Source organism: Podarcis gaigeae (genome assembly GCF_964106915.1).
Source record: "Podarcis gaigeae genome assembly, chromosome: 10".
Classification (NCBI taxonomy): Eukaryota; Metazoa; Chordata; class Lepidosauria; order Squamata; family Lacertidae; genus Podarcis; species Podarcis gaigeae.
The window spans coordinates 23,502,777-23,527,460 of NC_139686.1; the positions used below are offsets into that span (position 1 = coordinate 23,502,777).

At 43.9% G+C, this 24,684-nt stretch overlaps 1 protein-coding gene across 5 annotated transcripts in view; it reads left to right on the forward strand.

Moving 5' to 3' along the window:
* The window catches only part of TBXAS1 (thromboxane A synthase 1), a 297,489-nt gene that overhangs the window by 183,291 nt on the left and 89,514 nt on the right, over positions 1-24,684 (forward strand). For 3 of the 5 annotated variants that reach the window (XM_083700528.1, XM_083700526.1, XM_083700527.1), the window contains exons 11-14: positions 14,276-14,364; positions 15,918-16,055; positions 17,479-17,641; positions 19,536-24,438. In XM_083700528.1, the coding sequence (XP_083556654.1) occupies positions 14,276-14,364; positions 15,918-16,055; positions 17,479-17,641; positions 19,536-19,610 (465 nt within the window). In that variant the 3' untranslated portion in view covers positions 19,611-24,438. Of the gene's footprint in view, positions 1-14,275; positions 14,365-15,917; positions 16,056-17,478; positions 18,593-19,535; positions 24,439-24,684 lie in introns of those variants that run through there. The other 2 variants (XR_014555605.1, XM_083700529.1) reach the window with 2 other exon arrangements.

The following is a 24,684-nucleotide window of genomic DNA, read 5'->3' on the forward strand; positions in this document are numbered from 1 at the left end:
TGGCATGAGCAGCTGATACAGTAATGCAATATATATATAAATCTGGGGTGGGGAATGATAGAAAAATGACAGGGAAATGGGACAAAATGCATCATATCAAGTGCTGGCAAAAATACGAAGTGTGTGATTACTGTTCATATTATATTACTAGAGGGTGCCCCCCCCCCCGTTCACTCTGCTTGCCAATCTACCTCTCCCCTCTCCATGCCTGTTTCCCTTCCAGACCAGACCAGTGCCTCCCATCCTCCTCCTTCTGAGATGACCCAGGTGCATTCCTGTAATGGCCAGTTTCCAAGTTGGTTCAGAAACTTCAGCTGGTCCTGAATTCAGTGGGCAGTTGCGCACTGGGGCAAGATGGTTTGAGCATACAGTGGTACCTCGGGTTAAGAACTTAATTCGTTCTGGAGGTCCGTTCTTAACCTGAAACTCTTCTTAACCTGAAGCACTTTAGCTAATGGGGCCTCCTGTTGCCGCTGCGTGATTTCTGTTCTCATTCTGAAGCAAAGTTCTTAACCTAAGGTACTATTTCTGGGTTAGCGGAATCTGTAACCTGAAGCGTCTGTAACCTGAAGCATCTGTAACCCAAGGTACCACTGTATAATATCAAGCCTGGCTTGGCTACACTGGTGGGCCCAATTCCAAATCCTTAAATGGCTCAGGAACGCAATACCTAAAGGACTGCCTCTCCCCATATGAACAGACTCAGACCCTGCAATCATTATCTGAGGCTTTTGTTTGTGTGCCTCCTCCAAGAGAGGCCCAGAGGATGGCAACACGACAATGGCATTTTCTGCAGTGGCTCCCCTCCTGTAGAGTGCTCTTCCCAAGGAAGCCCGCCAGGTGCCTTCATTACATATCCTTAGGTGCCAGTCAAAAACATTCCTCTTCTCCCAGGCCTTTGGCTAATTAAGCAATGGATGGCCTTTAAAGCTGTGTTTTTGTTTTGCGTTATTATGGTATGTATTTTTATATTGTAAGCCTCCCTGTGATCTTTGAATGAAGGGTGGTGTAGAAATTTAATAAATAATAATGCTAGGGGGTTTTGGAAGGAGGGAAACAAGTCACAAGCCCAAGTTCAGATCTAATGCGAAGCTTAGCTATGGTTAACATAGCAGCAACAGGACCAGGGGAGGAGCAAACCAGCTGCAATTTTCTAAGTGCATCAACACACTTGGTCATCTGCATTAATTCAGGGTTTGACTTAGCATTGCATGTGAACTGCAGGCAGCTCCATTACTGGAACTCAAGGACTGTCTCCAGGATTTGGAGAATATATTCCATGTGCTTAGTTGAGACAAGGGCAAATCAAGGGCTTGTACAGGCAGTAATTTTTTTATGGCCGCTGCAAATTGCTTCCTCCTTAGTACTACCGTGGCATTAGCCATCTTCTTGCAATAATAATGTGATGACTGGACAAAGGTAACGGACAAGGGTAATAGCTGTGCTGTGGAGGAAGAAGCCAGTTTGCTCCATTAAAAAAAAGGGGGGAAAGTTCCCCAAAAGGAATATGTATGCTGTAGTTCAAGAGCAGGAGAGCACTCATATTTCATAGAACAGTTGATTGATTTTTTAGGAAAAAATATTGAGATGATGAAACATAGCTGTAGGAGTGAGAAGCTTTGTCCTTTTCATCCAGGGATATATGAGCGCTCATTCCTCCTGCTGAAACGAGAATTAGTAAATCATAAGCTAATAGTGAGAATAGTAAGAAAGAGAAAGCAAAAACCTTACAGTTGCAATGTATTTTTTGCCGTCATGCCCTCGTTCCTTTGATAGTATTGAGCAGAACCAATTTAAAGCAACCAAGGATTGTTCAAAGCCAATCCTTGGAACAAATCAAAATGTTAGGGTTACTTAGAGTGCACTAAGTAATTTAAGGGCACCTTCAGACATCCTTTTTAAGTACAGTGGTGCCTCGCAAGACGAAAAGAATCCGTTCCGCGATTCTCTTCGTCTAGCGGTTTTTTCGTCTTGCGAAACAAGCCCATTGACAGCTCAGCGGATTAGCGCTACAGCGGTCTAGCGGCTTCTAGAGATCAGCTGTTAAGCGGCTTATCAGCGGATCAGCTGTTAAGCGGCTTAGCGGCTTAGGAAAAGGGGGGGGAGCAAAAAAAAACCCGCGGGAACTCACAAGATTTTTTCATCTTGCGAAGCAACCCCATAGGGAAATTCGTTTTGCGAGGCGCCTCCAAAACGGAAAACCCTTTCGTCTAGCGGGTTTTCCGTCTTGCGAGGTGTTCGTCTTGCGGGGCACCACTGTACATAAGAAGAGCCCTGCTGGATGAGGCCAATGGCCCCTCTAGCCCAGCGTCCTGTTCTCACAATGGCCAACCAGATGTCCATGGGAAGCTCAGAAGTGGGACCTGGACACAAGTACTCTCCCTTCCTGCGGGTTTCTAGCAGGTAGCATTCAAAAGCCTCTAACAGTGGGGGGCAGAGTGTTGTGCATTCACAATATGCACTGTTTATGGTTTCAGGGTGGTTCTGTGTCATCCCTACAAATGTTTTGGGACGGTGACGCATCTTTCGTTTCCGTGTCCCGTAACTTCTTGCTGAAATCCTGTAGCTTTTTATATGTCCCAAATGTTCCAGTTTTATTGTTTTGTTTCACTTCCGTTGCGTTATAGTACAAAAAAAAGTCTTCCGGATGAAAATAATATAACAACACTGGGGAAGGCTTGCAGAATACCTAATAAAGTAGAACGGTGTGTGGTTTAAATCCACTCCCAATACACTGCTGTTGCTGTAGTGATGTGTTGCAGAATACACCTGAAAAATACTCTAGCCCTAAATGTATAAGTGAATGTCTGCCTCTCCTGTCTTAGGTCTGTCTAACTCCCCCTCTACCCAGCCATCAAACTGGAACAGTAAACAGCTTTCTATGTTACAGAGTCATAGACGTTTCCCCACCAGCCCGCAAATCCACCCTAAATAAACTTAAAAATACTGTTCAACTTTCTACAGTAGAATCCCACACAAGCAGCGAGTGATTATGCTGTGTGCTCTCTAGAGAAAAACCCTTTGGGTTTTCCCCCTTTCGTGCTCACGACACTAAAAGAAATAATAAGCACCCTTCATCAGTCTGATGGGCTCTATTTATATACCAAGTCAGGAAGGAGGGGAGAGGTTGGAGAGCTCTCCCCCCCCCCATTTAGGATTTTGACTTTTTAATTAGATTTCCTCTCTCACAATCACCCAGCTGTCTGGGTTTGAGCCACAGATAAGTGAAGCTAGAGCTGATAGCAAGAGCAGCAGGATTGGGGGGGGGGGGAGGAAAATGAAGTAATTATTATTAGAAGAAGAGGACAATGCATTCATATGTTTATATGCATATGTACAATTTTCTCAAATTAGGAGGGTTGGTTTAAAGCCCATGTTGGATTAAAGATGACTAATGCTAAACTATATTTTTGATCCCCATGTTTGACCCTCTGTTTTTCTTGTACACAGAAAGGGGAAGGGTTATGGCTCAGTGGTAGAGCATATGCTTTGCATGCAGAATGTCCCACTAGCATCTTCTGGTAGGACTGGGAAAGACCTCTGCCTATGGCTTAACTCTGTGTAGTGCACAGCAGCAGAGCAAGGGGAAGAGTGAAGTGATTTCTGATCCATGAATTCACATGCTTGCTTATTCACCAGTTGCCCATGCCATCCAAAACGAGCCATGTCTGAAACTCCAGAGAGCCACTGCCAATCACTGTAGACAATACTGAGCTGGATGGGCCAATGATCTGACTCGATATAAGGCAGCTTCCAATGTTCCTAAGGCCAAGGCACAGTCAAGGCCAGACATTTTCAGGGCCTGAGGCACTTCCCAAGTCATGGTGAAGGCTAGCCAAGTTATTCTGCACGTGATGTAGAAATCCCGCAAGCACCTCCTTCCATGCCTAGGAGTAAAGCCAAATTAGTCACAATTTGACACCCTTTTATGACACCCTAGATCAGCTGTCTGAGGCACTCACTCCACCTAATAGTGTTTAATTCATTTTTTTTACCTATTTGAAATATTTCTAACCTGCCCTAGATCTCAAAGTGGGGTGCATATTTCATTTAAAACAGCATGCTGACACACACACATTATAATATTATCATTATATTATTTTATTTTACTGAATTTCTATACCACCCATCATCCGACGATCACAGGGCAGTTTGCAATATAAAAACACAAAAATGCATAACATAACAACAACAAACAAAAACAATAACCCCCTCACACAGTTGTTATCATTTATTAAATTTCACACAGTAAACAAAACAAAGCAAAAAAAATCTGTCACACTCAAATGCCACAGGAAACAACCAGATTTTAACTTGGTGCCAAAACAAGGCCACAGGTGGCACCAGGTGATTCTCAGAGGAGAGTATGTTCCATAGCCATAACAGGTAACTGTGGTGTTCTGCTGGGGTAATGGGAGAGGAAGCGCGAGTGACTTGTGCTTCTTGTTTCTATGGGCTGTATCCAATGTTCTCTGGCTACTAGTGCAAAGGCAAGTTTTAAAGCTGCATAACAGAGAAATCCAACGTAACAGCTGTGCTAGCAGAAACTTGCTGCTGAATATATCGTACTGTTGGGCGTGCAACAAAATTTCTAGCAACCTGCTTATGCATTCTCTTTATGCAACAACACTCTGCTAGCACAAAATATGTGTAACACTTAAGCTACCAAGTGACTTTAACTTAATGCTGCATTAGATCCAACGCAAAAGAAAAGGGAAGATGCAGATATTCCCTGTACATCTTTCTACACTTCAGAGTCTGTGGGATATATACACATCTTTTCCCTTTAGATAGAACTCAGAAGTGTGAAGAAATACTACTTCCTCTGGTTCAGCTTCTGGAGTACATGCAAAGAGATTTGTCTTTTCCTGCTCCACGCACGCTTTCTAAATGCTATATCCAGGATCAGAGGCACCTCTGAATATGTGTTGCTGTGGAACATGAGTGAGAGCTCCGCTGCCCTCCTTCTGGGTTTCCCATGGGTTGGCCATTGTGGAAAACAGGTTACTGCATTTTATAGGCCTTCAGTGAGAGGCAGCAAGACTCTATTTACGTTCCTAAGCTGCAAGTTAGTTAGACTTTCTCCATAACTACAAATGCAGGGTGTTGACATCTGTTCATTACTTTACTAGTCTGTCCAGTAAAATCATGTGCTGGCTGATAAAACAGTGTTTGGATCTCACACAAGAGAGCAAACCTTAGAACTCGGCTGATAAAAAGAGTTTGTTTGTTTCACGTGTATCCTGCCTGTCTCCCATCATGGAATACAAAGAGGTTATCAGAGGTCTTGAAGGGCACCAGTTTTCTCTTGGGAATCAGCCATTCCGGGAAGGTCCCTGAACCATGATGAAATTGTGAGAAAACACACACGGTTTCTGCCAAAATATTTTGACCCCAGAATAAATCTATTGATGGCTGAAATCTCTTGCCTGCTTTTTTGCTTTTTTATTTTTGCAAGCTCTGAAAAGATGCCATTGTCAGCTTTTCCTCCCCTGGTATCTGGGATTATGAATTTTTAATTATTATGTTTTCATTCTATCCAAAAGTGCTTTCTTGTGACCAGCAGGATTAAAGGCCAGAAGACAGGTTTGCTCTAGGAGGGTAAACAAAATCAGGATAATGTTTCCTGCATAGCTTTTTTCCAGACACCTCTTTTCTTCTCCTAGGGTGGTAAAGGTTTCCATGGTTCTGATGTAGTTACAGTGTAATTAGAGCTAACCAGCTGCCTGTGAAATAACCAAGTGTGTTTATCTATGCAATCGGAAACAAGGCATTTTAACGGGTAAATCATAAACAGATGGGCATGCTGCCCTGTGGGGTTTGAAAAGGGGAGAGGATGACGTGGGAGGAGGAAACTCTTGCAGGATGGGCACAAATCATGGATCTTACGATCTCACTTGGAGTCAAATCCCAGTGTGATGTTTTGCACCATGGATGTCTGAAACTGTTCTGCATGAATGGTCATCTATACAGCTCAACTACAAATAACCTCCTAAACCACAATGGGCAGAATGTGGCAACAATCCTCATGAAAGGATGTGAAAGCAGATTCATACAGGAAAGGGGATGTGCAAAGTTTAGCTTCCTAGGAGGGAGAGTTTTGACAATTTACTTGCCTTCTATCAAACCTTTTTGGAAGAAAGTTCTATTGAAGTTAAAGGCCCAATTTGGATGAACACTTAAGCAAACCTTCCCCAACCAGGGGCCCTCCAGATATTTTGGATGACACCTCCCACCAGCCCATCAAGCAATGTCAATGTTCAGAGATGATGAAAGTTGTAGTCTAAATTGTAGAATGCTGATCTAAATCACAGTGAAGCCTTGGACTTGGTCTGATGCTCTTTCCCTTTCCCTCTCTTTCTCTTTGGTGCATGAGACAAGGATACCAACAGATTCTGTTTTCACTTTAGAACAAACCAGAGTTTCAGGTTACACCCAATTTAGGGAACTTTGGTTTGTCCTAACCAAAGCCATGGTTTCAGTTCCTGCACATTTTAAGTAATGTCAGGTTAAACAAATCACAGTTCTTCAAATTCAGATGTACTCCAAAAATAGGGGTTCTTCTAAGTGAAAGCAGAAGTTTTCAGAGTCTTCCTGTGCAGAAATGGTGATGGAGATTGGAAAGGCCATGGCTCAATGCACTTCATTCCCAATCATGCCAATGAATACATGCATTCAGGAGTAGCTTCTTCATCTTGCATGCCTAAAGCATGGTTCCTGGAACTATCTAGGCTGAACTGAAGTCAGCAGTTTCAAATTCACAACCTAACTTCCAGCCTTTCATGGTCTAAAGCTTAAATCATACAACCCGAGGGAATCCCGTTCTTACAAACCCAGGGTCTGAAGTCAATCTCCAATGCTTTAAGCACTTGATGTAGGCAATTCTGCTTTTCGCCTTGTGTAAGACAGAGATAATGTGTACGTTATAGTTCCTAACGACATGAGCATGGAGAAGACTATTAATTATATTCATCTCTATCAAATGCGTCTAAGCACCTCAGACAAAAGGTGCTATACAAAAGTGAAGTGGCATTATAAAATGCTGTAAAACTATAAGTTGCCACAGAAATGCTTGATACAGAATTATGAAAATGAAGTTTCCCCTTGTCAATGTAAATAATAATTATTCTCTGTGGTGGGGAGTTCTTGATTTTATTTCTGTTATTATGATTACTTGCCTTAATTCCCAGGAAATCTAATCTGGATGTATTGACATACTTGCCCAATGGAAGAGAAAAATTGCTATGCTTGCTGTAGATAACTATTTACAAATACCTATGGGAGGGCCCCACAGCTCAGCCTTGGAAGGAATGCGTACTTTGCATGTGTTGGGTCCTAGGCTCAATCCCGGGCTGCTTTTCTCTGTTACAGTCGCATTTTATGATCCTTCCTATGGGGAACCTAATGATGAAGTAAGCTGCTACGGTGTCACAGCTCAGAAAAAACCTTTTGAGGTTATTGTTGAAATACACATTTTCCTGTAGTCTGTAAATATAGAATGTGACTTGCATATGTTTTACTGCCGCACTACATTTCCCTTCAAAAGTAACAAAAGGTTTTCAAAATTCAGCACATGCCAGTGGTGGGATCCAGTTATGAAACATGACAGCTTGGTGTCAGGTTGAGAGGCACAAACTGCAGTTCCTTCAATTGCATTCTGTACTCATCAGCATTCAGTACTCGCGGCTGTGTGGAACAGCGAGACCCTCAGTGGCAGGGGCGTCTCTGTGCCCCACATCTCACTACTGAAGCTGATGGGGGAAGCCTGGGCACATGAGAATTATCACAGTGCCTCAGGTCCAGAATGGAATTGGATGTCGTGATCTGGCCAGAACAATAAATGGGCAGTCAGGGCCTGGGGATGGCCCAAACCATGTCTAAATGAAGAAGACCCCTGCTGGATTAGGCCAAAGACCCACCCATCCTGTTCTCACATTGAGAACCCTCCCAGCAGGACCTGAGTGCAACAGCACTCTCCCCTCTTGTGGTTGCCAGCAGCTGGTATCCAGAAGCATTTCCTACCTACATCTATGGAGACAAAGCATAGTTGTTGTGGCTGGCAGCCACTGGCAGCCTTCTCCTCCATGAATTTCATCCAGTCCTCTTTTATAGCCATCCTTTACAAATTCTCCTGTGGGAGGTCGATGTGGCTTAGCAGGTGGAAACAACCACCCACTTTGGTCCCCTTCCCTCTCCTGTTGCCCCTTCAAAGCCAGACTTCCAAACAAGGGTGCGCATTCCCACATTGTGCAGGCGTGATGGGCATTTTCTCTCCCTTCTGCCTCCAGCATCATACAAAGTCTTGCAGATGAGAAAGAAAACACACACAGGGGAAAAAAAACAACACTTGAAAGGGAACCCTGTTCAGAATTCACATGACAGTCTCTGTTGTGTGTGGAAGGGGGGGGGGGGAGAGAGAGATGAAAATTCACACCAATGCTGATGCCTTTTAATATAAACATAAACTTGAGGAAATGAACATTTGATTAAACTAAACACATGGGCCTTTTATATCCACAGACCTTAATTTAAAGCGTTGTCACCTCCACGCTGCCAATGCCAGCTGGAGGAGAAATGATTTAAATTTATCGTCTGACTTCTAAGTGATTCCACAAAAGTCTGCTGAGAGGGCGACAGGGGAGGGGGTGGCTAGGATAGTGAGGTGGGTGAGTTGAATATTCCTTATTTCAATACATCTGCAGGAACTACTAGAGAATGCTCATATATGACAGGAAAGTTCCAAGTCTCAACTTAAACTACAATGCAAAAACGGTGTGCTACTCAGCTATTTGGGTGCTTTTGGGATGTATCTTCTTTTAAAAAATAAAAATATTTCCTTCATTAGGTTTCTGGGCTGCTTGCAGTTCTAGTTTTATTGTTGTCCTTCCCCTTCTTTCCGAGATCCTTTGCCATTCAGAATTTTCTGCCACCCAAGTTTACATTTTGTACATGCCAATCAAAGGTAAAGAGAGATTTTTCTTTAAAACTGTACCTCCTTATATGGAGAGAATAGAAATAACTTTTTGGTGCTAGTGTGTGCTTTTAAAGATGAAAAATGAAACCTTGTTTGTTACATTGTAAGGGAATATTTAGGCGTGTAGGATCCAGTTTAAGGCAAAGAATTGCCGCTTCCCTTGTACGAAAGGCAATGCTGAAAAAGTCAAATCATTTTATCACATACTTTCTGCTGGGATAGGGTGGCTAAATACGTCAGCTCATCCCACCCTGGTGCTGTCCAGATGTTTTGAACTACAACTCCCATCAACCCCGACCATTGACCAAGCTGCTTGTGTTGTTGGGAATTGTATTAACTTGGGCCCACGATATCTTTGCAGATGACCTCCCATGGCACAAACCAAGTCGATCTTTATGATCCTCTGGGCATGGGACAAGAAGTGATTCTTCTAAGCTAAAAAAAAAAGAGTGACTCAAACTCATTTTCATAGTTGGGAGTACTTTCAGAGTGAATTGCACCCCAACACAGAGGGATGTGCTTCACTCCCTAGTGAATTGACAGACTTAGGTTTGTCATGACTAACTTGTTCCATTCATTTTAATTAACATTAATTTATGTGGGGCAATCATGGAAAGTATTTCACGAGCCATATAATTGACAAGTTACAATTTGTTTTCATGAATTTCAAGGGTGTAAATCCAAAGCCAACATAGATGTGGGAAATTTCCTTCTAGACGAGGGTAGGGCAGACTCCAGGCTTGTCTGGTTCACTTTGCTTTGTACCAGAATGCCAAGATCTACCAACCAGAGCCAGGTACAATAATTAGAATTAATGTACAGAGTGCAGCTAGCCCATGAGTTTGTTTTCAGACCTCAACCAATCACACAGTCGTTCCTTTTCCGCTTAGTTTTCTTCATTTCAGCAGGCTACCTTAGATAGGAAAAGTTGTTTTGTTATTGAGATTGTCTGGAGTCATTGAAACCCTTGCAGACCTTCTGCAGATGACCCAAGCATCACAGTTTACCTTTTGCCCACTCCTCTTCCAGACAATTAAGTATCTCTTTTTTCCACGGATCTCAGCTGAATCCTCTACATCAGACCATTGGCTTATAAATAAAAAGATCTGGCAAGTAAAACAAGGAATTCAGTTGGTTTTGCTAGGTTTTTAAATATTTCATTCATTGAGCAACAGTGAAATGGTAGAAATACACAAAACTAGTTTTAGAGAGGGGGAGAATTCTCTGAAAGTGGTATTAGTGGAGGAGCAATAGGACAAAAGCCAATATTAAGTAAATCAGATGTTTCCTTCCTTCCTTCCTTCCTTCCTTCCTTCCTTCCTTCCTTCCTTCCTCCTCCCCTCCCTTTTACAGAGTCCTTCCTTCTTGCAAACTGTAGGACTTTAGATTATTTATTCTCAGGTTTAGGGATGATTAACATACCCATGCATGCCTTCTTGTGATTGCAATGCTTCAGAATGCTGTTGGAGCAGTGGGTGCTTTTATGTGTCCTTGGGGAACCCTCCATTCGTAAAGGGAAAAAAGGTAGTACATCAAGGAGAACGTTAGGCCCATATGCAGTACTGTATCACCTTAAACAGCCCCCGCACCAAAGAATCAAAAGCACCCCTAAGTGCAAGTAGATAAATAGGTACCGCTTTCTAGCGGGAAGGTAAACGGCGTTTCCATGTGCAGCACTGGTGCTGGCTCGCCAGCTGCAGCTTCATCGCGCTGGCCACGTGACCCGGAAGTGTCTTCGGACGGCACCGGCTCCCGGCCTCTTGAGCAAGATGAGCACGCAACCCTAGAGTCGGTCACGACTGGCAAGTACGGGCAGGGGTACCATCTAAAGTGTTGTGAACCTGCTTTAAACTGGAAAGGGCCTTAAAATTGAAACCTTTTCCCTGCACACACGATCTTTTCTTTAAGTATAGTGGTACCTCGGGTTAAGAACTTAATTCGTTCTGGAGGTCTGTTCTTAACCTGAAACTGTTCTTAACCTGAGGTACCACTTTAGCTAATGGGGCCTCCTGCTGCCGCTGCCACGTGATTTCTGTTCTCATCCTGAAGCAAAGTTCTTAACATGAGGTACTATTTCTGGGTTAGCGGGGTCTGTAGCCTGAAGTGTCTGTAGCCCAAGGTACCACTGTAATGAGCTTTAGAAATGGGAGAGAATTCAAATGTTCAAAAAGGCACCTGTGCTCTGAAGTGGTAGAGTCTCAGGGGGACCGAAGTGTGTGCTTTTTATGAATATGTACATGTTTTTAGAACATAGGAACATAGAGACCTGCCTTATATTGAATCAGCTCCTTGGTCCACCTAGCAGGGTTCCCAAAAGGACTGTTGCAGCCTTGCTGGAGATTGTGTGCATTGAATCCAGAACACTGGCATGCAATGCATGGTCTCTACCATTGAGCTGCAGCCCTTCCCCTTCACAATTGGCCATTATCTTCCTTCCCCACGATTCTCACAGCTTCCATACTTCCAAACGTCCAACCTGTGCATTTTAGGTAGACTTTAAAAATCCATTATTACCTTCTCTCTGCAGTCTCTTTAAACACAAGAGTTTGGAGAAGAGTTTGGATTTGATATCCCGCCTTTCACCCCCCTTCAGGCGTCTCAAAGCGGCTAACATTCTCTTTTCCCTTCCTCCCCCACAACACACACTCTGTGAGGTGAGTGGGGCTGAGAGACTTCACAGAAGTGTGACTGGCCCAAGGTCACCCAGCAGCTGCATGTGGAGGAGCGGAGACGCGAACCCGGTTCCCCAGATTAGGAGACTACCGCTCTTAACCACTACACCACACTGGCTCCCCTGAGCAGAGGGGATTAAAACACAAGACCTGGTTATGAGCAAAGCCCTCCTGCAAAATACTGTATGTGTGAGAATTCTGCTCGGTCTGTAACCCCTTGCATCTATCAATAAGGTTATTGCAAAAGTTAGCAGTGAAGCACCTCTAATGTTGCCTAACATTATCAGGTTTCCTTGACCTCCGTTGGCCTGAGTATGAAATAGAGATGGATCTAGTTTTGTTGGTAGATTATCCTGCTCCTAGAAGCTGGCAAAGGTCAGCTGTCCAGGCTGCATTCTTTGATCTCTCAGTAGACTTTGATCCATGTGATCAAGAAATATTGCTGGCATTTTTGCTGACCCTGGCTGCAGTCAACAGGAATGCATTTCAGGGAGGAGGACAATGAGGTCAATGTTGATCCTAAATATTCTTTTACAGTGCTGGATTCTGTGGATGTGAATCAAATTTAGAGTTGATTTACAAACACCCTCACACACACAAACATGCTATCACACTTGATTTGCAAATTTGTGAGAAAGTCGTTATCTTGGACTGTGTTAGGCGAGACCCAGGCTGAAATCCACTCTGTTATGAAGCTCAAGCAGCAACTCTCAGCCTCATGCGGATTTGGATGGGCTGGGAGGGAATTGTGTACTGAGCAGAGGGGATTAAAAATGCAATTACAAAAAATGAGGAAGCAGAAACAGAAAGTGCAGATAATTTGCGCATTCTCCCTCTATGCTTTTCCTGCATGTCGCGTGGATGTGTCATTTATGGCTCTCCCTGTCAAAGTGAAGACGAGTGTATTTACCATTGTGGTGGCAGCGCAGTACATAGGGGCATAGGTGGAAAACACATGTGCAATCTTGATTCATGCCTTTCAACATGTGAAGCAGATAGGAATGGGCCCTCATTTTTCCGTAAGTTCAGTTCTCCATAGCAATTTGGAGAAGTGTGAATTTTGAAGGATGGCTGTGTTTCAGTTTTCATAATCATTTGAAAAAGTGCAGATTGATAGATTTGTCCTTAAATGTGAACTCCATTGAATTCCTTCCCCATTCCCAGGTCCATATTCAGAAATCATGGCTGGATGGAGTCGGAAGGATAAGTCTCCCAGGGGTCTATCTTCACCCTTATCCATTCCTGCTCTTGATGGTGAAAAAAGCCACATAAGTCACTCTTTGCTTTGCTGCCTCATTCCTCTCTCTTAGCATTAGGACTGCTTCTCCTTTGTACTTTTAATAATGTGTGAGGCGAGATCAATAAAGTATGCAACAAAGCCAAATTCACAACTGAAGGAACAACAGACCATCTTGGATCCCATGATTAAGCCCATATGGGCTCCCTCAAATCTTCATAGAACGTTGGGCTTATCTGAGCATAAGGTGTCTTGTAGCAGTTTATCCTACGTGAATTTTTAGGAGAGCCTGCTAGAATTCCAAGTACTCTCTGCTTGATTCATCAAGGTCTTGCGTATAGTTTTGCTGCCCTCGCCTGGTAAGACAGAGCAGTCATTTGTGCTGTTGAAGCAATTTCCCTAGAGGAGGAGGAGGAAAGGGAAATTACTCATATGCCTCTGGGCCTTTCCCAGCAGCCAAAGTGGGCAGGAATAAATCAGGATGAAATACTAGAAAAAATGTGGAGTTCTTTGTGGGGGGGGGGGCAAATATGCCACCCACACTCTGCAATAATTATTTTTTTTTTAGCATGAGTGTATTCATCATGGGAGTTCGGACTACGGAATGCATAAAATATAGGAATGTAGGAAGCTGCCTTTGACAGACCAATTGGCTCAGTACAGCCTACACTGACAGGCAGCAGTGCTCCAGGGTTATGAGCAGAGGTCTTTCCAGCCCTGGTGGAAGATGCCAGGGATTGAACCCGAGAGCTTCTTTTTTGTGTTTTGTGTTGTTGTTTTTTACAGAAGTATGTGTAATGTATCTCGTATTTTTTCCATGTAACATTTTTACAAATCAGTTTCATTTGTTGAGACATTAGTGGGGGGAAAGGGGTGGAGGGGTGGAAGATGGGTGGGGGTGGGGTCGGGTGGCGATGTTCTATTTTGCTTAATGTATGTAGGGTTTCGTGTCAGCGTTGCTTGTGACGGTTCTCTGCTGTTCATTTGTGTTTCTTTGGTGGTGAGAGAGGTTGGGGTTGGCCTATGGTGTGGCAAGACGCCTTTACCCAGGTATGGCTCCCCTTTATCACATACACAGCCCAACAAGACAATGACAATAACCCACCACAGCATACAAATCAATATGGCTAACCTGATCCAAAACACACACCCACCCCACGAGAACCTGAGAGCTTCTACATGCAAAGCAGATGCTCTGGGCCTTCCACTATGTGGGTGGGGTAAGCAGTAACGTCTAGCTGGCTCGGAGATTGTCTTCTTCTGCATCTTTATGATGGTCCTTTATGGTGGTTCTTTCCCCCTTAAGGGGTCCCATCAGAGAAAGTAAGGTGGAGATAAATATCTTAATAAAACATAGTAAAAAATAATTACCCTCACACCCACCTTTTACAGGGTGTTCCTGACTACGAAAACATACATGAACTCCCCTACTTGGATATGGTGATAGCAGAGACTCTGCGCATGTATCCACCAGCGTTCAGGTTAGTAGAAATCCCTCTTCCAGAATCTGTCATGCACACTTTCTCAGGCCGGGACTGGGTATTCAGAATCTGGCAGTGGCTGGATTGCTGCTGCTGCTGTGCTTTATTTGATTTCAGTCCTGCCATTTGATCCAGAAGGATTGCCAAAGCAAGATTGTATAACATAATACAATATAAAAACACGGGGGCTGTTTTAGCCCCCTTCCAAAGGCTTAGTGTTGCTCTGGGATTGGCTGAACAGGTGCCGCTGCAGAGAGGAGAAGGGATGAGATGTCTGGTGCGTAATTCCTTCAAAACAAGTGCTTTTTGAGCCCTGCAGGGCTGAGATATGTGACTGCGCAGCCTGTGCCGAGGCCAATGTTTATTTATTTTATTTTTCTTAAAAATGTCTACCCTACCTTTTTACCAGCCAAGTTGCCTATGCTGCTGACATTTGATTTCGAAACAATGCAAAGATGAACTTTCAAAACAGACTGAAACAAAACAACCTAAAAATATTCACAGTTCAAACGGCAGCAACTAAAAATAGAAAGAAGCAGGTTCATCTTATCTGATATTAAAAGCTTGAGAAAGAGAGGACAGCTGTAACCTGGTGCCTAAAGGATAACAAACACCAGTGTCAGATGGATATGGTTGGGAAGAGACCACAGAGGTGGCCTGGTCCTTGGTGAGGAAGGAGAAGCAAAGGTAGCGGGACCTGGAACAAGGCCTCCTCTGAGGATCTTGGCATATGGGACATGGCAATCAAAGATGTGCTTGCCCCCAAGCCGTTTAGAGAGATTTTAAAGCAGAAATACAGCTAAGCCAAAAGGGCACCCAAATTCTGCTGACATATCCAGAGGTGCAAAACTGGGAGGCAGGGTTTTCAGGGGTAAGGTGGGCAGAATGAAAGAAGGATCTCACATAAAAAAAAGCCTTGTTGGATCAGGCCAGTGGTCCTTCCCAGTCTAGCATTGTTCTCTCAGTGGCCAGCCAGATACCTGTGGGAGGCCCACAAGCAGGACTTGAGCTCAATGGTTACTCTCCCATCCTGCAGTTTCCAGCAGCTGGTATTCAGAAGGATACTGCCAGGAAGAGCTGCTGTGGGTGCCATTTCACCCACACTACCCACCCACTGGAATTGACATGGGGATGTTCCTCTCACTTGCTGCTGCTCTAAACACTCACTCACTCACTCCAAGGGGAAATATATTTTTGTTTCCTAACTACTCTTTGAAGTGTGCTAGAAGACAAACCGGAAGCCAATGGCAGTCCTTTTTAGTGTCAAAATATGCTCCCTGTAAGCAGGTTGCCAAACTAAGTGATCTGGGTAGCCACATTATCTAAGCAGCCTGCTCTCTCTCTCCACTTGGGAGTTTCCTTTTCAGTGATCATAGCCATGCTTCCCTCACTCAAAGCAGCCCATCCTTGAAAGGTTTTTTTTTATAGGATATTTATTAAGATTTTTTAAAGAACCATCCTTGAAAGGTTTACATGCAGAAGCTTCTCCAAGTAAGTCTTTCCCTGTGCATTTGTCTTTGCATTCTTGAAACGTGCCACTTTTGCTCTTGCAGGTTCACCCGGGAAGCAGCAAAAGACTGCTTAGTTTTGAAGCAGCGTATACCTGCTGGTGCTATAATGGAATTTGCTGTTGGACACCTCCATTACAATCCAAAGATCTGGCCGGAACCTGAGAAGTTTATTCCCGAGAGGTACGTGGTCTGTTGTTCTCCCTTTGATCAGACCCAGTAAAATCAAACCCTGATAATGGAAGGGCATTGATTTGTGAAAGAGATATAGAAATAGCTCACTTGGTGGACCTTTATTTCTCCGTTACTTCTTCTGTAGGACCAAGGATTACGGTGCCCTCTTACTTTTGCAGGCTTTGGCCAGGTTCACGTGAAGTTATTTTAACCAAAGTTTCTTACAGTGCCATCATATAGACCAGGCCCAGGTGTCAAATGCTGCCCTGCAGACCTCTCTCTGGCCCTTGAGATTCTCCCCAGGCCAGATCCCCACCAGCCTTGCTTCACATCCTTCTTGAGACTTTTGTCCTTGAATTCTGATCCGGACCCTTGCTGGCTTGGAGGGAGGATTGACAGGGGTGTTTATAGAACTTTACGTTCATTGATACACCCAGCTTAGCTTCTGGCTCTGCCCACCCCTGGCCTAATGCACTTTTACTCCCACCAAGATCTAGCCTACATGTTGCTGTTGGGACACAGACACCCAGACAGTGATGTCCGTAATGTAGCCAGCTGGGATAGCTCAATTGGTAGAACACAAAGACTTAATTTCAAGGTGATGGGTTTGAGACCAACGCTGGGCCAAAAATTCCTGCATTGCAGGAGGTTGGACTAGATGACCCTCATGGTCCCTTTCCAACTCTACGGTTCTGTGAGTGCTGCTCTGCACTTTGCCATTAGGTACAGGATGGAAATGCTGGTGCAGATACTTTTTTCACAGTACTACTTTCACCCTCGGTGGCTGCTGTATGGGGGTCCTGAATCAACCATCTCCTGTGCTAGCCTAATGCTGTACATATTCCCATAGTACTTTTTGGCCACACAATAATTTCTCTTGGTACGCATCCCTCTAGGTGAGAGATAGGGAATGTCTGAGGCTCTCCACATGCTGTTGGGCTCCAACTTCCCCCAGCCCAGCATGGCCAATGGTTAGGGATGATGAGAGCTGTCATCCCACATCTGGAGGAGCAAAGCTGTTCCTCTTCCCTGCTGTAGACCTCGCGCTTTCTGTTGAAACTGGCAGGAGTGACGACATGGTATCGTTTTAGGCACAACTACCATTGTCTCCAGAACCTGCTAAACTGGGAAGATGCATGCATGAAAGGGGCATGGCTAGCTACTTAAGACTTAGGGAATAGGCCCCCAATTTTGCACATGCTAATTTATATGTAGAGATGCAAATTTAAGCTGTTGGGGTGGACTGGTCTTGCTGCCCCACCCTTAATCTGTTGGCAAGAGGAGATGCTTATGTGTTTATTAAAAATGAAGAACAAACAGGCAGATGGCATTCCATTTTGCTTGCAAGATGATTGGGCACACTACAAAGTGAAAAAAATACAGTTTTAAGTTTTTTGGTTTATTTTAATCAATTGGTTTTCTTGCCTCACAGGTTTACAGCAGAGGCCAAGCTGCAGCGTCCCCCACTTTCTTACCTCCCCTTTGGGGCTGGGCCTCGTGGATGCATTGGCACCCAGCTGGCTTTGATGGAAATAAAGGTGGCATTTCTGAGAATCTTGCAGAAGTTTGAGTTCAAAGCCTGCTCCAAGACAGAGGTTTGTAGCGATTCCTGGAAGTATGTCTCTCTGCCCAGCGGAATATTATAGAGGGGAACTGTGTGTTGGAATTGGAGTTGTTTTTACAAAGGAGAAGTCTTTGTCTGTCTTCAGCACTGTTGTGCAGAACTCTACCCAATCTTTTAAAAGCAGATTTGGCACCCCCGTCTATGGTGATAAGTGGAGTACTGCAGGGTGGGACCAAAGATCTACCCAATAGAGCATCCAGTTCCCCAGAGTACCCAACCAGACATCAATGGCAATCCAATGCGAAGCCCACAAACAGGAAATGAGCACATAATCACTGCATCTATATTCCACCTTTCCTCTAAAGAGGTCAAGGTAAAGGATTCTCCCTGCTGAATCCTCACAACAACCCCATGAGTTAGGTAAGGCTGAGAGTGATTAGTCAAGGCCACCCAACAAGCTTCATAGCTGAATGGGGGATTTGAACCTTGGTATCCCAGCCCAGTGCTCTAACCCCCTACTGTAACCTTCATACTTTCTACACTCATGGAACTTATTTCAGCATTGACACTTGGGATTGAGGAACCTCTGCAAAGCTATCATTATAACCCGTTGCATATAGCTGGAGATATATGACTTATAGGGTGTGTCCATCAGTTCAGCGGGAAGCAAGGAAGCGGGCCAAGTCTAGCGTAAGGTTACCAGACATCCCCATTTCCTGGGGACGTCCCCGGATTTACAAATCAGTCCCCTGACAAAATACACTGAGGTTTAAAAGTGTCTCCAGATTCATTGAAAAAAATCTGGTAACCTTAGTCTAGCTTCCCCTGCCATCTCCACACATGAACTAAGAGTAGACTCTCAAACACACCCAACACACACCCAGCAGAATAATGTTACAAGGGAAGATTGGTTCTGCCCAGTGCTCCCCCCCCCCCCAAAAAAATAGGTGCTGGTAACTCACCATGAAGTTGAAATATATATAAAAATAAAAAAACTGTCCAGTAGCACCTTACGAGACCAACTAATTGTTCTTGGTATAAGCTTTCCATGCACACTTCTTCAATAGCTTATACCAAGAACAAACTTAGTTGGTCTCTAAGGTGCTACTAGACAAATTTTATATATATTATACAGTGGTGCCTCGCAAGACGAAATTAATTTGTTCCGCGAGTTGTGTCGTCTTGCGATTTTTTCGTCTTGCGGAGCGCGGATTCGCTGGGTATTAACGGCTTTAAGAAAAAGGAAGCAAACTCGCAAGACATTTTCGTTTTGCGAAGCAAGCCCATAGGGAAAATCGTCTTGCGAAGCAACGCAAGAAACGAAAAACCCTTTCGTCTTGCGCGTTTTTCGTCTTGCGAGGTACCACTGTATATATATATTGACTGTGTCAGACCAACATGGCTACCTACCTGAATCTCCCATGAAGTTGTTACAGTGCCACACCTCTTAACAACAACGAGAGGTGCTGGTATTGCGTTAGCCTTTAGTACCCCTTGGGGGGGAAAGCACTGTTTCTGCCATTTCTGGTCTTCTGATTGGGAAAACCCTGAGGTGGTTTCAAGAAACTCAGGCTCTCCTTCTGCAGCAGCTTTATGACTACAATTCTAGCCGCTTCAAAGCTCACTCAAGTATTTTGCTGGATGGAAGGGTGGGAACCTTGCCTCCCTTGACAACTACATTCATCTAAGGGAGGTATAAGGAATATTTAGCCCTCCAGATGCTGCAAAACTACAGCTTCCATCAGCCCCAACAAACATGACCCACGTCTGGGGTGGTGAGAGGTGTAGCTCAGCAACACCTGGAGGGCCAAGATGCTTCTCACACCTGTTCTAAGGAGACCTGTCTGGCATTTAGTGAGCAGTGGACTTAGGGGAAGTTTACTTCTTAACTTGTTTTTTGTGTTCCGTTTCTGCACCCAATCCAGATTCCTTTGAAGGTGAAATCTCACATGACACTCGGACCACAAAATGGAGTCTACATCAAGGTGGTTCCTCGATAGAGCAAAACGGCCAGCAATCTCGATGTGCCTTCTAAGAAGATGCCAGCTTGCTGTGTGATGTATGACTGCTGCATAAAATGTGCTGGAAGAGCCCTTTTAACTTCCTTGAAAATAACAGGTGCCTCTTAGATTCTGCCATATCTTAGCTGGGCCAGAAAAGATTTGTAAGACAGCCTTGTATTTAAGAACTCGCTGAAAAGCCATAGCCAACCAGGAATTCCATGTGGGCAAGTGAACCGAGGGAGAGGGTGATTTGTCCTCCTTACACCAGCCCATTTGGTAAAAGGCACTGTAAAAAACTAGGCTGCTAAGAGGCTGGTATCCTCCATTTCGGTGTTGGGTGCAGAGCAGGCTAACTTTATCAAAATTGCAGGTTACTACTTTTTTTTGGGGGGGGGGGTTGCCTTAAGAACTAATGGCAAAGTTCGGAATACAGGTAGGCTAATGAGCTAGCACTCCCTTCCAAACCCTGCCACAGAAAGCCAGTCCATACAGGCAACAAAACAGAAGAAGCAGTGCAAGAGATCTGCAATTCTTGCTCCACTTCTGCTGCAACATGGATGTGGATGCTTGAGATCCACTTAGCTTCCATGATGACTTGTGCCTATTCTTCGAGTGTAAACAACTATTGATTTGTGCTGGCATGTTGATCAGGCAACTTCTCCAAATGGTTGTCTACAAGCAACAGCAAAATCAGTTTCCTTAGTCCACAGCTGGTTAGAAATTGGTGATGGTAATGTGCAAGTTTGATCCCCGTATGGGAGAGCTGCGTATTCCTGCATTGCAGGGGTTTGGACCAGGCGATCCTCAGGGTCCCTTCCAACTCTACGATTCCATTACATAATTAGCTGTTTATGATCTTTAAAAAGGAAAACTTCCTTACATTTTCTTAGAAGAGAAGTTCTATGGCAATTACAAGAAATCCTAGGGAGGCCAAATTGTCCTATCCAGACCAATTCCTGCAATTCTACAGGGGGAATCTGAGGACAAAAAGAGAAGCAAATTTTCTGATGGAAGCTCAAAAAGCAACATAACATATGATGCAGAAGGTGAACTTCTGCGGAAAGGGCCTTGGGATGTAATCATAACCCCACTTACTAGCAGCAAGTGCCATTGAATTCAATAATGTTGTGGAACTATCGCAGTCAAAACCCAATACTTTGGGTGCTGCCTGGAACGGCCAACAGAAACCAGACATCAATTACCAGTAAAACAGGGGGGGGGGGGAATTAGGTATTACATGGCCAGTACCACCTCAACCAACAAGTACTATGGAGTGGTACACCAAATATGAAAACAGCACAAGCATTTATACACTTAGAAGTAGAAGGGCAGTTATGACTATATCTGACACTTGCTTCTCCTGCCTTTGTACTTAACAGTTATAGCAATAGTTCCTGCATGTTGTTCTGTTCTTCTCTCATGGTTTTCTTGCAAGCACAATCTTCACAACCCAACCAAGCCCGTCTCTCACACATTTCAGTTTTCATTGTATAATCACAGAATCAGAGTTGGAAGGGACCGCAAGGGTAATCCAGTCCAGCCCCCTGCCTGCAATGCAGGAATCTCTTGCAAAACATGGGGCTAGGAGTCTCATGCACTACCAACTGAGCTATCCCCAAAATCAATAATTTCTCCAACAATGGGATGTGTACATCAGAGTAGCCATAGGTAGCCATAGAAAGACCAAAGGACATTTTCCAACTAGAACTGTTTTACCTCTAGGTGTCAAAATAAGAGAAGAATTTTACCCCTGAAGATTATGTTTTCCTTTGGACAACATCAGCGAGGCCAAGGGCACAGGACCTCCACACACGCTGCCCAGGCTTGTGCCCCAGGGAAGTCACTTTAGTGCTGCTAACACAGCTGTTTGACTTCACCCTTGGGGACACACTCCATTGCCTCATGAGACAGACAGGTGCCAACAATCAGGCAGATTGCACGTTACTGACAATTTTCATTTTTGAGATGTACTCTGAAAAACTTTTGGTTTTCCAAAAGAGGCCAGAGTTTGAACTTGGTTGTGTGCATGTAAATAAATAAATAAGCAGAACTGCCATCCAACATATATGCTACATAGTATTTTATATACTTGGGCCTCAAATTTAAGTGCTATCCTGGAGCTAACCAGACCAAGGAACAAGGTGGAGCAATTTGTTCTGTTTATTCAAGTAAATCCTTTGTGCAGCCATCCTAGGTGAGTGTCTGCAGCACAGGTCTGCACAGGTATGCAATTGATTATAGCTATTTTGAAAAAATAGTTACAAATCCACATTGGCCTTAGTAGCAGAAAATCTACAGCAGGCATGCCCAAAGTCCGTTTCAGGGGCCTAATCCGGCCCCACCAGTCGGTTTAATCTGGCCCTGTGGCAGTTTATTTCCTGGGGTAAAATCCTAAGAAAAGGTTGCCCTTCGGTCGGCCCTCACGGCCCTTCACTTCATCAAATCTGGCCCTCTTTGAAAAAAGTTTGGACACCACTGATCTACAGCTTCTTACTGTCTTCTATAATAGGAGTGGAATGGTTTGGTGGGTTTAGTTTCCCTAGGGGTGAAAAGGTTACAAATGAGTAGCAACTGCAAAACTGCAGCCATTTTAAACCACAAGAAAAACCCCAAAGTAACCTTTTTCCATCTCATTTTTGAAAGCAGAAAATTTATGTTCTGTTATCTTGAGAGATATCAAGTAAATTGGGCTACTGTTGAAAAATACTTAAGGGGGCAAGTTGTATTACAATGCAGTTCTGTCTACACAAAAATAAGGCCTAGTCGTTTCAGTGGCCTTCGACCAGAGAACACAGGAACTTAAATGGGGTATTTTAAAACCAAACCATCGAAAGTACAGTTTTATGAGGATATCCTCCAGTTCCCAAAGTCAATCTTGACAAATGCAGTTTAACTGTCTAATCTTACCAAACAATGGAGGCATTTTGTGAATGTTAACTGGCTGCAAAAATAGTTATGATTTAGAGCACATTCATTAACCTTTTCAGTTAATGGGCTGTCCTGCGAATTGTGTTGGAAAACGTACAAAGCTGCCTCACACAAAGTCAGACCAGAGGTCCAAGTATTATAAGGTTATGTGTGTACTCTGGCTAGCAGAAACTCTCCACTGTTTCAGGGAGGAGCCTGTCACAGCTGAGATGCCAGGGACTCAACCTGGGACACTCTGAATGCCAGGAATGCACTACATCACGAAGCTATGGCTCTTCCTCAGTAGAAGGCAACTTTTAAAAACTGAAAATATTGAGAGTGGTTAACCAGTTACAACTGCAACCCCCCCCCCCCAATACTTTCACTCAGAAGTGGTACCTGCATCAATCAACTTGAACTTACCTTCCAAGTAAATCAAGATTTAGTTCACTTCCTAGTGAAAAGCAAACGAAATCAACAAATAAGTCTCTGACATACATATTCACAGCGATTGTTGTACACTACAAGAGTGACATAACAGAAGTGGACTTTTGTTTGTGGAACAGGAAATTCCTCTCTCCACCTTCTATTGTGCCCTGGGGGGGGGGCCTTTAGGCCAGGAAGGGGAACTGCTTTTGCCCAATCCATTCTGCTGCCAGAAAGGCACGACTGTATAGTATTCTAGGACTACATTCTCCATTGCCAGTTACTGAACTGACATATGCCTGTAATGGTAGCGCCTTCTTCCCAAGAACCTAAATTCACAAGAATAGTGCAGTTAGATGTGCTGCAATATGCTGAGGTACAGGGGCACTCATGAACAACACAACACAATTGGAGCTTTACACAACACCAGATGTATAACTTAAAAAGCAGGGCGCAATTTTCCTTTTGAGTGCTGGATGTGCCCCTCATTAAAGAATCTCAGGGCCAAACTGGACACGACTTGTGCTGCCAGATTTGCTTAATCTTTTAAAATTATTATTAGCAATACAGTAGTGTGTGTGCCTCAACTATTAACAATGAAATAGGTATGTAAGTGAGGGGAGCAGAGACCTCTCAAAAATAAACTCCACTATTCCACTGCTTCACGCTTTTTTCTCCCAAGGCTGTCTCGCTTCTGGGATCAGAGCCAACTATGAAGGATGGGTGCGGGGAGGTAATTCTGTTAACCAAGTGCAGGGAGGCAAAACAGGTGAAGCTTGCATCCTCTGCATACCCCTTTTTGATATCTGCATCAGGCATCTCCTACTAACCCTCTTCTGATGCCTGAACTAGACAGACATATATGATTCAAGATCTACAGCTCAGCTTCCACTTGCTTAGCCACAAGGCAGTTGGCAATGAGAAAGTCAACACATCACATTAATTTGTTCATTGGATAATTACAGCATGCGCAGTAAGCACTATAGACATGGCAAATGGCAACACAACTCCTGAAAGCTCAAAGTGTTATCAAGTTTCAGGGTGGCAGAACTCTACTATGAAACTTCCACATTAAGATCTCAGGGAGGAGAGGAAGGGGGCCAAAATATAGATGTTTTGGGGATGTGTGTTGTTTTGGCTGAAGTTTGCTCCATACAAGATGCTTTTCACATGGATTTGTGGCTAATTGTCCGAAAGAAAAGCAGAAAACCTGTTGCTGTGACAGAGTGATTATTTTAGTTGCTATGATTATTACAATGAAGCACCTTCAATGAATTCTTTTGTCTCTGCTTTAAACTGCACATTTAAAAATAATCGGGGAAAGGAACTGTGCTTCTTCATAGATGACTCTAACAATACTTTTCTGAGTAAACAAGCATTTAAACTGCTATTATTGATTACTAAATGTGAAGCATTTGTATATTTGCTTTTACTGGCTAATTGACAATTTTTTACATTTACAAAATAAAGGTATTTTGAAAGAGTTCGTATATACTTATCGTTTTTCCTGTGTTTCTTTGTGGTGCTATTTTATCCTATGGCAGAGGCAGCCCATCTTCATCACAACTCTCCCCAAACTCGCATGGATATCTTTTTATTGTAGCCCTACAGAGCACCTCTGACCGATGGCAGTACTTTCTCCTACTGGAAACATCTTCCGTGGCCCCAATCCAACTCTAGCAGCATAAAGTTATATGTAATTAGCTGCACCAGAATGAACATCCAAGTGAAAACAATG